A 14,957-nucleotide genomic window follows, 5' to 3' on the forward strand; every position below is an offset into this window, starting at 1 on the left:
GAATACTAATCATGAGGAAAATGCAAATCAAATAGCCTCACACCTGTTAGAATAGCTATCATGGATAAGATGAGAGATAACAAGTGTTGGTGAGGATGTGTAGAAAAGGAAGCCGCTGTACACTGTTGATGAGAATGTGAATTATTTCATCCACTGTGGAAAGCAGGGTGGGGAGCCCTCATAAAGTTGAAATTAACCTACCGTACGAGTCAGTAACTCCACCTGTGGTGCAGACCCAGAGAGCATGAAAACACAGTATCAGAAACTTGCACTCCAGGGCTTACTTACTTCAAGCATTCTCTTGGGAAAACCGCCCAAGTGAGACATGGGCACTTGAATGGGTACAGAGGATGTGGTATCATATATGCAGTGGAATATTATTCAGCCACAAGCAATAAGGACATGTTGCCATTTGTGAAAACATGGACTGATCGTGAGAATATTGTGCTTGTTAGATGAGTCAGAAAAATCAATACTGCATGATAGAACCTATACGTGGAATCTTAAAAAAATCCCCAAACTCATAAAAATGGAGTAGAATGGTAGTTGCCAGGAGCTGGAGTATGGAAGAATCAGAGAGATGTGTAAAGGTACAGACTTGTAAGTAGTTAACAAATAAGGCCTGGGGATCTAATGCACAGTTTAGTGAATAGACATCCATATTGCATTATAATCACCAACTTACTAAGTGACTAGATCTTGATTATTCCCACCACAGAAAGAAGAAATTATAATTACATGATTTAATAGAGGTACTAACTATTGCTATAACAGTTATATTACAGTATATCAGTGTATCAATTAACATGTTGTATATCTTAAATTTAATTATATTAGATATCAAACATTTCAAGTAAATAAACACATATGTTAAGGACATCCTTACCCAAAAAAAAAAAAAAAAAAAAGGAAGATGAAGGTATTTACACAGTCTCAACTATCTTCCCACAGATACTCATCAATTATAAAGGAAAATAATAGTAAATTTTCTGGGGTTTGTTTTGGAAACACCCTTACTGACATCAAATGTAATGGGGCAGATAGATATCAAATCTCCTAATATCAAACACTGCAAAACACAGCATCTCTTCTGTGGTAGTCCATGCCCAAAATGTGTAACCTGAATCTAATTGTGAAGAAATATAAGATGAACTCAAACTGAGTTCTAACCAATACTAAAAATAACTGGTGTATGTTCTTAAACAATGTCAATGCACAATGAAAGCTAAGACTAAGGAATTGTTCCAGACTAAAACAGCCTAAAAAGGCATGACAACTGAATACAATGAAAATTTTTTCACTATAAACAGACAATACTGGGACAATTGATGAAAACTAAATAAATCTAGTTTATTTAAGAAATATAGGGTCTTTTACTTCTGCAAAATTTCTGTAACTCTACAATTATGTCAAAATGAAAAGGGGGCAGGGCAGAGGAGTAGAACAGAAGGGGCATGGAGAGGAGACAGGAGGGGAAGGGGAAAGAAGCACAAATGAAATAAGAACAACTGGTCTAGATCAGTGAGAAGATTAAGATGGCTAGAACACGTTGGTAGAGAATAGGGAGAAATAAGGCTGGACAAGAGTACAGGAGAAACCATGCAGTTTTTTGCAATCATTCATGCATTTCCTCATTCAATTAAATCTTTATAGATGCTTACCATGTATCAGGAACCGGAAGAATGCTAACAACATCCACTAGGCAGAATTTATTTTAATATGGAATTGAAAAGCTCTAGCTGGGCAGATGACTGTCTATCTGATTACATATTCCAGCTTCTTTTACATCTATGAATGTCATATAAGTGGTTCTGGACAACAAAATGTGAATATAAGTGGTGTGTGTCACTTGTAAGTGATGCCTAGAGTTACGGCACTGTTGCCCTTTCCCTATCTCTGCTGGCTGAGATGCAGACCGAGAGACTGAGACCTGAAGCAGTGACGTTGAAACCAGGTACCAAGGTCAGCAGGTGGTAGAAGTTCCACAGTACAACAGAAACAGAAAGAAAAAAGTCATTAAATGTTTCTATCTAAAGGTTTCATGGAGGATGGAGGAGGTAATGACTGAGTTAAACACACAAAATTGAGCAAAAGCACAAAAATGAATAGTATGCTTAGGGAAAAGTAAGTACTTCTGGTTAAGCTGGGAAATACACAAAAATAGCCTTCAATAAATTGCAAAATAAATACTCAACTATCTTTTAGAAATTATTCAAGAAATGTTCTATGATCATTCAAAATCCAATTGCTAAAATTCAGGGAAACACAACTGAACTGTAGTTTAATTCAGAAAGCTTGTATATTAGTAACTATGTTTATTGTATGTTAAGAAATGATACATTAACCAAAGATGGTTAATCTGCATGAGGTCTATAACAAGGGCACTTGGGTGGCTCAGTCAGTTAAGCATCAGACTTCAGCTCAGGTCATGATCTCGTGGTTCACAAGTTCGAGCCCCATGTCAGGCTCTGTGCTGAAAGCTCAGAGCCTAGAGCCTGCTTTGGATTCTGTGTCTCCCTCTCTCTTTTCCCTCTGCTCCCCTGCTCACATTCTGTCTCTCTCTCTCTCAAAAATAAATTTAAAAATTAAAAATAAATAAATAAAATTTTTAAAAAACAAAAAATTTCGGAAGATGGTGGAGTAGGAGGACTCTGAGCATATCCTGTCCCACACTTACAGCTAGGTATCTCCACATTCAGGTCAATAAACAAGAGACTGAACTGAAGACAGGCAGAACATATACCACAGCAAGATACAGAGAAGAAGCTGCATCTGAAAGGATAGGAAGGTCAGAAAAGTGGAGGGAGGCTGCCCACAGGAGGGAAAGAGCTCCATGTGCAGAGAGGGCAAAGAAATGGCCCCTCACACCAGGGCAGCTCACGTGGGTAAGAATAATCCCCATAATGTTTGGTTTTAAAACCCAGGATGAGTTGAATTCGGTGAGTTTGGAAAACCAGTGGAACTTGCAGCCTGGAGCCTTAAAAGTCACCTGACACAGCAAGGGGTGAGCTGGGAGGGCAAATAATAGTTGGGTGACTATCACTTAAAGAGATCGTAACCTGCACAGACAGACAACATAAAAACAGCAGTTTACACAATGCTGGGGACAAGTGGGAGACAGATATATTGACAGTGATTTTGGACCGAGCTGGGGGACTTCTAGGAAAACAAGGGAGCTGGCAATCACCATTTTTCTCCCCTGACCCGTAGCATAAACACAGAGCCACCTATAGGATGAGGAGCTGCAGACACTGGGAGCCTGGGCCCAGGGCTCAGGGCAATTTTGTTAAAGATGCATGCTCCCCACCCAACCACCCACCAGGTGCACTGCTGCTACGCTTCACCCAACAGGAGCACTCAGCCAGGCACGCCCAGCCACCATCCTGCATCAGGCCCAACCACATCCAGCCATCGTTGCACTGCCACACTGAGCCTCATGTCCCCAGCCATAGCAGCATTTCATGGATCCATTATAAAACTAGTGGCCCAAGGCCAGTTTTGCTAACAATGCACCCTGCTCCCAAATTCCCCAGCAGACATGCCCTGTCGGAGATGGCCTGCCTGGGTCCCCCTAATACCATAGAGAGCTGGCACAGCACACAGAGAATCAGTGCAGATAAATGTACTGAAAGGAAAAGTGACTCAGACACAACAGCAAGGAGTAAGCCACACACACAGAATACTCTGTTGAAGTGCCAAGTTCTGATGAAGAGCGGACACTGCACTGCAGGGCACTGTAGCACAACCTCTTCATAAAGTCGCTACTTTCAAGAACAGAAAACATAGGTGACTTTCTTGACACAGAGAAACAGACACAGAGAGGCAGACAAAATGAGGAGACAGAAGAATTATCCCAAATGAAAGAACAGGACAAGGCTTGGTAATACAGATATGAGTAACAATGTCCAATAAAGAATTTAAAGTAATGATCATAGAGATAGTTACTGGACTTCAGAAAAGAGTGGAAAACATGAGTGTGGCCCTCATCACAAAGATAAGGAATAACTTGGCAGGGATAAAGGGCTCAATAAACAAAATGAGAAACACAGCCGATGGAATGAACAGCAGACAGGAAGAAGCAGAGGACCAAATTAATGACCTAGAAGACAGACCAATGTAATCAAGCTGAATAAAAGAAAGAAAAAGAATTACATGAAATGAAAAGACTTCAGGAGCCCAGTGACTCCATCAAACATAATAACATTCATATTATGGGAGTCCCAGAAGAAAGAGAAAAGTGGGGGAAGAAAATGTATTTGAAGAAGTAACAGCTGAAAGCTTCACTAATCTGGGAAGGGAAAGAGATATTGAGATCCAAAGGAGGCACAGAGAATGCCCATCAAAGTCAACAAAAGCAGAGGCACCTGCGTGGCTCAGTCAGTTAAGTATTCGACTCTCCAGTTTCGGCTCAGGGCTTGAACTCACGATTTTATATCGGGCTCTGTGCTGACAGTGTGGAGCCTGCTTGGGATTCTCTTATTCTCTCACTCTCTCATTTTCTCTCTCTCTCTCTCCCTCCCTGCCTCCCCCACTCACATCATCTCTCTATCAAAATAAATAAACTTAAGAAAAAAATCAACAGAGTAGCTGGGTGGCTTAGTCAGTTAAGCATCCAACTTTGGCTTAGGTCATAATCTCACAGTTCATGAGTTCGAGTCCCGTTTTGGGCTCTGTGCTGACAGCTCAGAGCCTGGAACCCACTTTGGATTCTGTGTCTCCCCTCTCTCTGCCCCTCCCCTGCTCATGTTCTGTCTTTCTTTGTCTCTCAAAAATAAGTGAATGTTAAACAAAATTTTAAATCAACAAAAGCAGACCCACACCAAACCATACTATAATTAAATTTATGAAATATAGTGATAAAGAAAAAAACCTTAAAAGCAGCAAGACAGTATCTCACAAGGGAAAACCTGTAAGGCTAGCAGAAGAGTTTTTTCAACAGGAACTTTGCAAGCTTGAAGGGAATGGCATGATATATTCAAAGTACTGTATGGAAAAAATGTGCAGCCAAGAATACTCTCTCCAGCAAGGTTGTCATTCAGAGTAGAAGGAGAGATAGTTTCCCAAACAAAGGTTAAAGGAGTTTGTGACCACTAAACCAGTCCTGCAAGAAATATTAAAGGAGACTCTGAGTGGAGAGGAGATACCAAAAGTAACAGCATAAAGGTAAAAAACTAAGAACAGTAAAAATGAAGATTTCTGTAAAAAAAAAAAAAGTTAGTCAAGGAACTCACACAAAACAGGACACAAAATATAATAACATATACCTAAAGCATGGGGAGAAGAGAAGAAAAGAATGGGGTGATACTTAACTGCCCAGCAACTCAATATAGACTGCTAAGTGCAGAAGAGATTTTATACAAACATACTGATAACCATATATCAAAAATTGCTAACAAACAGGCAAAGCATGAGAAGAAACTCAAGTATACCAGTAAAAAAAAAAAAAAACCCCAGCAAACCATGAAAGATGAGAGAAAATCTTCAGAAACAACCACAAAACAAGTAATAAACGCAATTAAGTACTATTTGTCAATAATTACTTTGTATGTAAACAGACTAAAAATGCCAACCAAAAGACACAGTGTATCAGAATGGATAAAAAACAAGACCCATCTACATCCTTCCTACAACAGACTCATTTTAGACCTAAAGTTACCTGCAGATTGAAGGTGAGGGTTGGAGAAACATGTATCATACAAATGAATATCAAAAGAAACCTGGAGTAGCAATGCTTATATCAAACAAAATAAACTTTAAGACAAAAACTGTAACAAGAAACAAAGAAGGATACTATGTAATAAAGGGGACAACCTAACAAAAACATAAAACAACTGTACATATTTATGCACCCAACTTATGAGCATCCAAAGACATAAAGCAGCGAATGACAAACATAAAGGAACTAATTGATACTAATACAATAAAAGTAGGGGACTTTAACACCCTTACTTACATCAATGGACAGATCATCTGAACAATATCAAGAAGGAAACAATGGCTTTGAATGATACACTGGAACACATGGATTTCACAGATACAGTCAGAATATTTCATCCTAACTCAGCTGAAAAACATACTCTTTACAGTCAGAATATTTCATCCTAACTCAGCTGAAAAACATACTCTTTTCAAGTGCACATGGAATATTTTCTGTAACAGATCACATATTAGTCCACAAAATCAGCCTGAACAAATTCAAAAATATCAAAGTCATACCATGCATCTTTTCTGACTACAAAGCTATGAAACTAGAACTCAACCACAAGAAAAACTCTGGAAAGACCAAATAGGGGAGGTTAAATAACATGCTACTAAATAACAAATCAACCAGGAAATAAAAAGAAGAAACTAATAGAACGGATGGATGAAACCAAGAACTGATTCATTGAAAAAAAAAAAATCAAGAAAATTGATTAGCCTCTAGCCAGACTTATTAAGAAAAGAGAGAGAGAGAGAGAGAGAGAGAACTCAAATAAATAAAATCACAAATGAGAGAGGCAAAATAACAACCGACACCACAGATATACAAAGGATTATATGAGGATATTATGAAAAATTACATGCCAACTGGAAAACTTAGAAAAAATGGATAAATTCCTAGAAACATATCACCTAACAAAAATGAAATAGGAAGAAACAGAAAATTTGAGCAGACTGATTACTAGCAAAGAAATGGAATCAGTAATGAAAAAACTTCCAACAAACAGAAGTCCAAAAACAGATGGCTTCACAGGCGAATGCTACCAAACATTTAAGTAAGAGTTCATACCTATTCTTCTCAAACTACTTCAAAAAATAGAAAAGGAAAGAAAAGGTCCTAATTCATTCTATGAGGCTGGCATTCTCTAATAAACACAGATGAAAAAATCCTCAATAAAATACAAGCAAACCAAATCCAACAATACATTAACAAAACCATCCATCACAATCAAGTGGGATTTGTTCCTGGGGTGAAAAGATGGTTCAATATTCACAAATACATCAACATGATACATCCCATCAATGAGAGAAAGGAAAAGAACCACATGATCATCTCTATAAATGCAGAAAAAGCACTTGACAAGTACAACATCAATTCATGAGATAAACCCTCAACAAAGAAGATTTAGAGGGTACATACCTCAACATAATAAAGGCCACATATGAAAAACCCATACCTAGCATCATATTCAGTTTTTTCCCTAAGATCAGTAACAAGACAAGCATGTCCATTCTAACCATTTTAATCACCAGTAATGAAGTAGCAAAAAGAGAAATTAAGAAAGTAATCCCATTTATAACTGCACCAAAAATAGTAAGATACCTAACCAAAGACATGAAAGACCCCATACTCCAAAAACTATGAAACACACAAAAAAAAGAAATGGAATGGAAGATGACACAAAGAAATGGAAAGACACTCCAGGTTCATGGATTGCAAGAACAAATATTGTTAAAGTGTCTATACTAGCCAAAGCAATTTACATATTTAACGCAATCCCAATCAAAATACCAACAGCATTTTTCACAGAGCTAAAACATACAATCCTAAATTTGTATGCAATCGCAAAAGACCCCAAATAGCCAAAGTAGTCTTGAAAAGGAAAAGCAAATCTGGAGGCATCACTATTTCAGATTTCAAGTTATATTACAAAGCTGTAGTAACCAAAACAGGATGGTACTGGCACAAAAAGAGACACACAGATCAATGGAACAGAACAGAAAATCCAGAAATAGACCTACAAGTATATGGTAAATTAATCTTTGACACAGTAGGAAAGAATATCCAATGAGAAAAGGACAGTCTCTTCAACACGTAGTGTTGGGGAAACTGGACAGCTATATGCAAAAGAATGAAACTGGACCATTGTCTTTTTTTTTAAATTTTTTAAATGTTTTTAAATTTATTTTTGAGAGATAGAGAGAGACAGCATGAGCAGAGGAGGGTCAGAGAGAGAGGGAGACACAGAATCCGAAGCAGGCTCCAGGCTCTGAGCTAGCTGTCAGCACAGAGCCCAATGCAGGGCTCGAACCCACAAACCATGAGATCAAGACCTGAGCCAAAGCTGGAAGCTGGATGCTTAACCGACTGAGCCACCCAGGCACCCCGAAACTGGACCACTTTCTTATGCCACACATCACTAAAAATAAACTCAAAATAAATCGAAGACCTAAATGTGAAATCTAAAGTCATAAAAATCCTAGAAGAGAACAAGGGCAGAAAGGTCTCTGACATCAGCCATAGCAACATTTTTTTTAGATGTGTCCTGAAGCAAGGGAAACAAAAGCAAAAATAAACTACTGGGACTACATCAAAATACAAAGTTTCTGCACAGTACAGGAAACAATCAGCAAACTAAAAGGTAACCTATGGAATGAGAAGAGATATTTGCAAATGACATATCTGACAAAAGACTAGTATCCAAAATATATAAAGAACTTACAAAAGTCAACACCCAAAAAAAACCAAATAATTGAGTTAAAGAATTAGAAGAAATGAATAGACATTCTTCCAAAGAGGATATACAGATGGCTAACAGACACATGGAAAAATGCTCATCATCATTCATCATCAGTGTAGTATAAATCAAAACTACAAAGAGCTATAACCTCACACCTGTCAAAATGGCTAAAATTAACAACACAGGAAACAACAGGATTTGGTGAAGGATGTAAAGAAAGGGAACCCTTTTACACTGTTGGTGAGAATGAAAAACTGGTGCAGCCACTCTAGAAAACAGTATGGAGGTTCCTCAAAAAGTTAAAAATAGAGGGGCGCCTGGGTGGCTCAGTCAGTTAAGTGTCCGACTTTGGCTCAGGTCATGATCTCATGGTTCATGGGTTGGAGCCCCACATTGGGCTCTGTGCTGACAGCTGGACCTGTCATCGGATTCTGTGTCTCCCTCTTTCTCTGACCTTCCCCTGCTTGCACTGTCTCTGTCTCTCAAAAGATAAATAGAAAGCATTAAAAAAATATAGAACTGCACAGGGCACCTGGGTGGCTCAGTCAGTTGGGCAGCTGGCTCTTGATTTTGGCTTAGGTCATGATCTAACCGTTTGTGAAATCGAATCCCATACTGGGCTGCCAGCACAGAGCCTGCTCTGGATCCATCCTCTGTCTCCCTCTCTCTGCCTCTCTCTCTCTCAAAAATAAATAAATGTTTTAAAAATTAAAAAAAATATATAACTGACCTATGATCCAGCAATTACACCACTAGGTATTATCCAAAGGATACAAAAATACTAATCCAAAAGGATACATGCACCCTGATGTCAACTACGGCATTATCAACCAATAGCCAAATTAGGGAAAGAGCCCAAATATCCATCAATTTATGAATAGATAAACAAGCCATATTCAATGGAGTATTACTTAGCCACAAAAATGAATGAATGAAATATTGCCATTTGCAATGATGTAGATGGAGCTAGAGAGTATTATGCCAAGTAAAATAAGTCAGTCAGAGAAAGACAATTACCACATGATTTACTCATATGTGGAATTTAAAAACATAAAAGAACATAAAAACATAAATGAAATGAACATAAAAAAAATAGAGAGGCAAACCAAGAAACAGACTCTTAACTATAGAGAACAAACTGATGGTTACTGGACGGGAAACGGATCAAATCAGTGATGGGGTTAAGAAGTATACTTGTGATGAGCACTGGCTATTGTACGTAAGTGTTGCATCACTATATTGTACACCTGAAATTAATGTAACAGTGTGTGTTAATGAACTGGAATTAAAGTAAAAACTTAGGCAAAATAAAAGAATAGCCTTCAAGATTTTATAGAGTCATATATATATAGGGGTATACATGTACATACATATGATAACATAAAAATTTAAGAAATTTGATAAATGTATAAACAGATCAATGAATAAAAAGTTCAAAATTAAATCCAAATATATTTGGAATCGAGACTAAATAAATCCCAGATGATTAAAAATGTTTATAGGAAACAAATGAAACAATAAATTTATGAGCAAAAGGCATAGGAAAAGTAGAAGAAAATTATTTTTAATAATCAAATAATTTGTCTAAGAAAGATAAAAACCTCAAACATAAAACAACTGGTGAGGGGTGTCTAGGTGGCTCAGTCAAACTTCTGAATTGGGCTCAGGTCATGAGCTCGTGATTCACGAGTCTGAGTCCCACATGGGTCTATATGCTGGCAGTTCAGAGCCTGGAACCTGCTTCAGATCCTGCATCACCCTCTCTTTCTGCCCCTCTCCCACTCATGTTCTGTCTCTTTTTCTCTAAAAAATAAATAAAACATTTAAAAATTTTAAGAAAACTGGTGAGTTTATATTTCTATAATAAATCAACTATAAACAAAGTAAAAAGATAATTCCACTCAGAATATCCTGAAAAAGGGAGAGGAATAATATATACATTTTTTATTTCTATTATTTTAATCACTTATCTATTTATTTATTTTGTGAGAGAGTGATAGAGAGAGGGAGAGAGAGAGAGAAAATCCCAAGCATGTGCTACTCAGCTTGGGACTCAATCCTACTGAGAGATCATGACCTGAGCTGATATCAACAGTCAGAGGATTAACTGAGCCACCAAGATGCCCATATATATATTTAAGTGCTTATAAAAGCACAGAGTATTTCTCTGCTTGGCTGCAGTGATTATCTCTAAGGGAAAAGGACTGGGAAAAAGGTTTTCTTTATAATGAATATCATTTTAAATTATGTTTATGTGAATTTCTCAAACACAGTAACTAGTTAAAAATTTTAGAGATTATAATGGCAAAACAGAACTAGACCATGAGTATCAGTGATGATGACTGGCAACACTGCCTGTTATTAAAATATATGGCAGGGAAGGTTGTACAAACTTCTAGTTATAAAATGATTATTATTTATTTTAACTTAAAGTTATAAAATAATCATGGGAATGTAATGTACACTACGGTGGCTACAGATAATAAGAATACATTATACGAATAAGAACATGAACAATGGCAAAAATATGCTGAAATGCCTTTGAGGATGTCTTTTGAATTAGACGTTATTTTTGTAAAATCCTAAATAGTGCTCAGTTTTTTGTTTTCATTTTTGTCTTTTTGGAAATGAGGGAATGTTAAAAAGTTCCTATGTCTGAAAAGAGATATTTGTACCTTCCATGAGTAAACACTTTCACTTTTCTGCCATTTTAGGAAACCACCACCACTACAAGTCACAGAATTCAAGATACATTTGCCATTGTAAATTTTTGTAAAGACATAAATGATAACCCCTTACACATCTGATAAACATTCCTTACATATATCCACAGAAATACTATAAAATATACTTCAGACTACTAAAAACTATTTCTTGCTAACATAACAGATTATAACTTACTAAATCAGCTTCTTTTTTCCTTCTTTTCTTTCTTTCTGTTTTTGGCACCTGTTGGGAGAGAAATACAGAGACTGTAATATCAACAAAGATGAACATACTTTCTTGCTTCTTTGCAAACGCTAAGATTTTTCTCAACAGGTAATAGAGCAAGCAGCTCTTTATTCTTCAAGAGGAAATGGGCAGTGCTAGCAAACAAATGTGAAAAAACTTTTAAGTTTAGTAAAACACAGTGCTCATAAAAGCAATAGAATAAAAGGACACCTTAGGGATTCTTGTCTTATTAAACACTGGTTCTGTCCAGAAGCCATTACATATTAATTTAAATGATTATTTTATTTTAATCATTAACTGATTATCAACTTTTAAGATTGTACTTTCCATATTTTGGCTCTAAAAAACTATCTCAGTGCTAAATATAAAAAGGTATCACATGGGATATGGAAAGCTCTTTTATGGTATTTCCTGATAACTAGAGTATAGAACAATCTAAACCCAACCTTTAACAATAAAATATTATGGAAAAAAAAATTATAAACAAAAGCAGTATATAAGCCTACTTAAAATCTTCTTCTGCAACACATAAAGTCCTTAACCTAGACCTAGAACAGAAGAACTTTCAAGGAATTACTTATACCTAATTAAAATAAAAATGAGTTAAAATGGCTTGTAAATCTACTTATAAACTAGAATAACTGAAAATAAGACCCAATCAATAAAAAGGTTAATAATATTCCTGATATCTAATAATTAAATACCCATTTATTTCAACTGGGATACTAAAAGGACACATTAATAACTTTGTCTAAGCTTGCTATCTTTTCTGCAATAGGGATTTCATAATAGTTTTTTAATAGGACTAAAACAAGAATTAAATATTAAACTCCTAGTACAATTCCTGGAACTCAATAAATACATGTTATTATTACTTCTATATAGATTTCCAGAAACACATGTTCTCTTAAAATAATCTGTGGTTCCTTACTTAATTAAAGGCCATCAAATGATACAATGAATCACATATTTAACCATGAGTTTTCAAAAGGAAATTCATGTAGTGAACTCTATCAAAGTGGAAGGTATAATTTTGAGGACCCACATTCTATTGTAACTCAGTAAATAATATATTAATTGCAAAAGATTTAGATACTTTGGTCTGATAAACTTAAAAGACAGAATTAAGTTTGCTGAATCTAAAGTAGTACTAAGTTGATATGGTTTCTATAATGTTTTTATAAAATATCAAAAACTGTCTCAAACAGAATTTTAAGAATTCTTAACTGAATCCTTTTAGAAATCAAAACATATTACATTTACCTTTGTGGGTATACAATCCAAAGTCTTGAATTCATTCATATATTCATCTAAAAACACTTTAAAAGTGTTAACCCAAACTCTGACTGGAGATTCTCTCCAATCACGCTGCTCAAGTCTCATGGTCTTTTCCAGAATCTGTTCAAATAATGCGTAGAGGTCTTTATACCGTATGCTTTTCCCATCATCTACCTAATAAGCAATAAGAGAAGAAATGTAAGGTTTTATAAAGAAATTCTATAAATACAGAAGACTGATTCAACTTGTATTAGGTAGTGTTTAGAATAAAGATTAGGATCCTTTCTAAGGGGCACGCCAAGGAGATCATGCGGTTTTTGTAAACTCCTTCTCTACTATGGAATGTCTGCAAAATAAAACCAGTTAAATTTAAGTAAAATACCTAACAGTTTAAACAATATCACAATTTAATAAAGTCCTAGAAACTTCCCCATAAACTGTATTTAGCTATAAGGATTATTTGCATCCCTTTTAATTACCCATTGCCTCAAAAAAGAAACTTACTTGGACAGTTCCACTCTAAAATTGAAAGAATGAATACTCGAATCCTTGTCTAATGATACATTAGGTAACCTTTATTTTATTTTTCCAAAGAAGAGTGATGTGCCCTGAGTAACACTGTATTACTTGCAAAGGAATCTACATGGAATAACTTTTAACTTATTTAAATAAGGTCTGGAATCTTTATGAGAAGAAAAGGGCTTTAAATGACCAAAAAGTGTTATATGTGTTTAGAATTTGTTTCTCCTTCACTTCCTCAAAATAAGTTGAACATTTTTGGTCTAGGATTAGAAAGCCACTATTAAGCTCTGTTTTATAATTTTGGCTTGTCCTATGCAATTTAAGTGTACTGGAGCACCCAACAACCCTGAATCCCTAATCTAGGAAATACAGGTACGAAGCAGAGAAAGCCATGAGCATAATAAGCAGTTGAGCAAGATTAGAAAAATACAGGCAACATTGTCTCCACACAAACCTAGTCATCTGCCATAATCTGATTACTACTCTTATTCTTGAATTTCCTATTCTTGAAATTCCTATTCTCTCAGACTGCATAGTTGATGTTTTTGAAAAACCAGTTACGTCTTATATTGAGAAATAAAAAGTATAGTGTACACAAGAAAGTTCTGGTTTCTCTTTTCACAATAAACTATAGATTGAACAAAGAAAAACGATTACATACAAATTATTACTTTATGGAATATGAGAATTCATAGACTGTAGAGATTAAAGAGTTAATTATAATATACTTTAGCATGGGAATAAATTTTCTAAAACATAACCAATATCACATAAAATTATAAGGTAAATCTATAAGTGAAATAAACTGATATATATAAATCAGTAAACATAAATGCTCTCATTCCACTGGGGCAAAAATATATAATTCTTCTTCCACATATATGAAAATTAGAAGCTAAAGATAGAGCTAAAAGGATGATAAGAAGTCAAAATAGAATCACATCTAGAATATTTAAATTCATCATCTTAAGAAGATTCAATATCTTAAGAAGGGGAAAAAAACCTACTTAAGGAACTTGAAGGAAGGTATTAATCTAAAACCAGCAGGTATGCTTTTCCCAATCCCTAAAACTAAAAGAAGGAATTTGAGAAATCTTTCATTGAACACAGCTTCTGTATGATCCTCTATAGCACTGCCAAATTTTCATATGCTGAACTACTGAGTATCTCCTAACACAGTCTAACTTACCGCCAAGGCAGATGAATAAAAGCTGAAGATATTCTGCCGAAATTCTTTCAGGGCTTTTTTAAATACAACATCCACTAATGTGTCTTTCTTGCTGTCTTCATTGTCTAGGTCATTCATCTGTAGGCCACAGAAAGAGTTTTTGTATATTAGCAACCAATTAAAAACAGGTGAATACAATAGTGATATTGATTGGCTCTTTGACAATGATGGTCCTGAAAGTGCAAGCTCCTGCTATTAAGGGACCCAGATAAAATCATGACTAGAGAGCCAATGTTTTATTACAATTAGATGATTTCTAAGATCCTTCTAACACTATATTATTCTATTGCTCTATTACCAGAGGGAAAAAAACTTGTAATGACAAGCCTCACTTTTACATACAGAATATAAAGGGACAGTTATAGTAAAATGGAAGTCAATATTAAAGCATAAAACCTTAAATCCTATCCACCAAGTCTGAGTAATGTATATCCTATTATTTGTACCTTTTGATAAAGAAAAGACCATCTAACTTACTGAAACATATATAACCTTGATCTACAAGGGCCATATTCTGATATATACAAGTATTCCAT

At 35.6% G+C, this 14,957-nt stretch overlaps 1 protein-coding gene across 1 annotated transcript in view; it reads right to left on the bottom strand.

Annotated features, from left to right (window-relative positions):
- MYO9A (myosin IXA) overlaps window positions 1-14,957 on the bottom strand; it is a 269,955-nt gene that overhangs the window by 76,593 nt on the left and 178,405 nt on the right. Inside the window, exons 29-31 of the mRNA XM_029952268.1 lie at window positions 14,383-14,499; window positions 12,657-12,845; window positions 11,343-11,390 (exon numbers count right to left, since the gene is read on the bottom strand). Of these exons, the coding sequence (XP_029808128.1) occupies window positions 11,343-11,390; window positions 12,657-12,845; window positions 14,383-14,499 (354 nt within the window). The remainder of the gene's footprint in view (window positions 1-11,342; window positions 11,391-12,656; window positions 12,846-14,382; window positions 14,500-14,957) is intronic.

The sequence above is a fragment of the Suricata suricatta genome, chromosome 9, assembly GCF_006229205.1.
Source record: "Suricata suricatta isolate VVHF042 chromosome 9, meerkat_22Aug2017_6uvM2_HiC, whole genome shotgun sequence".
Lineage (NCBI taxonomy): Eukaryota > Metazoa > Chordata > Mammalia > Carnivora > Herpestidae > Suricata > Suricata suricatta.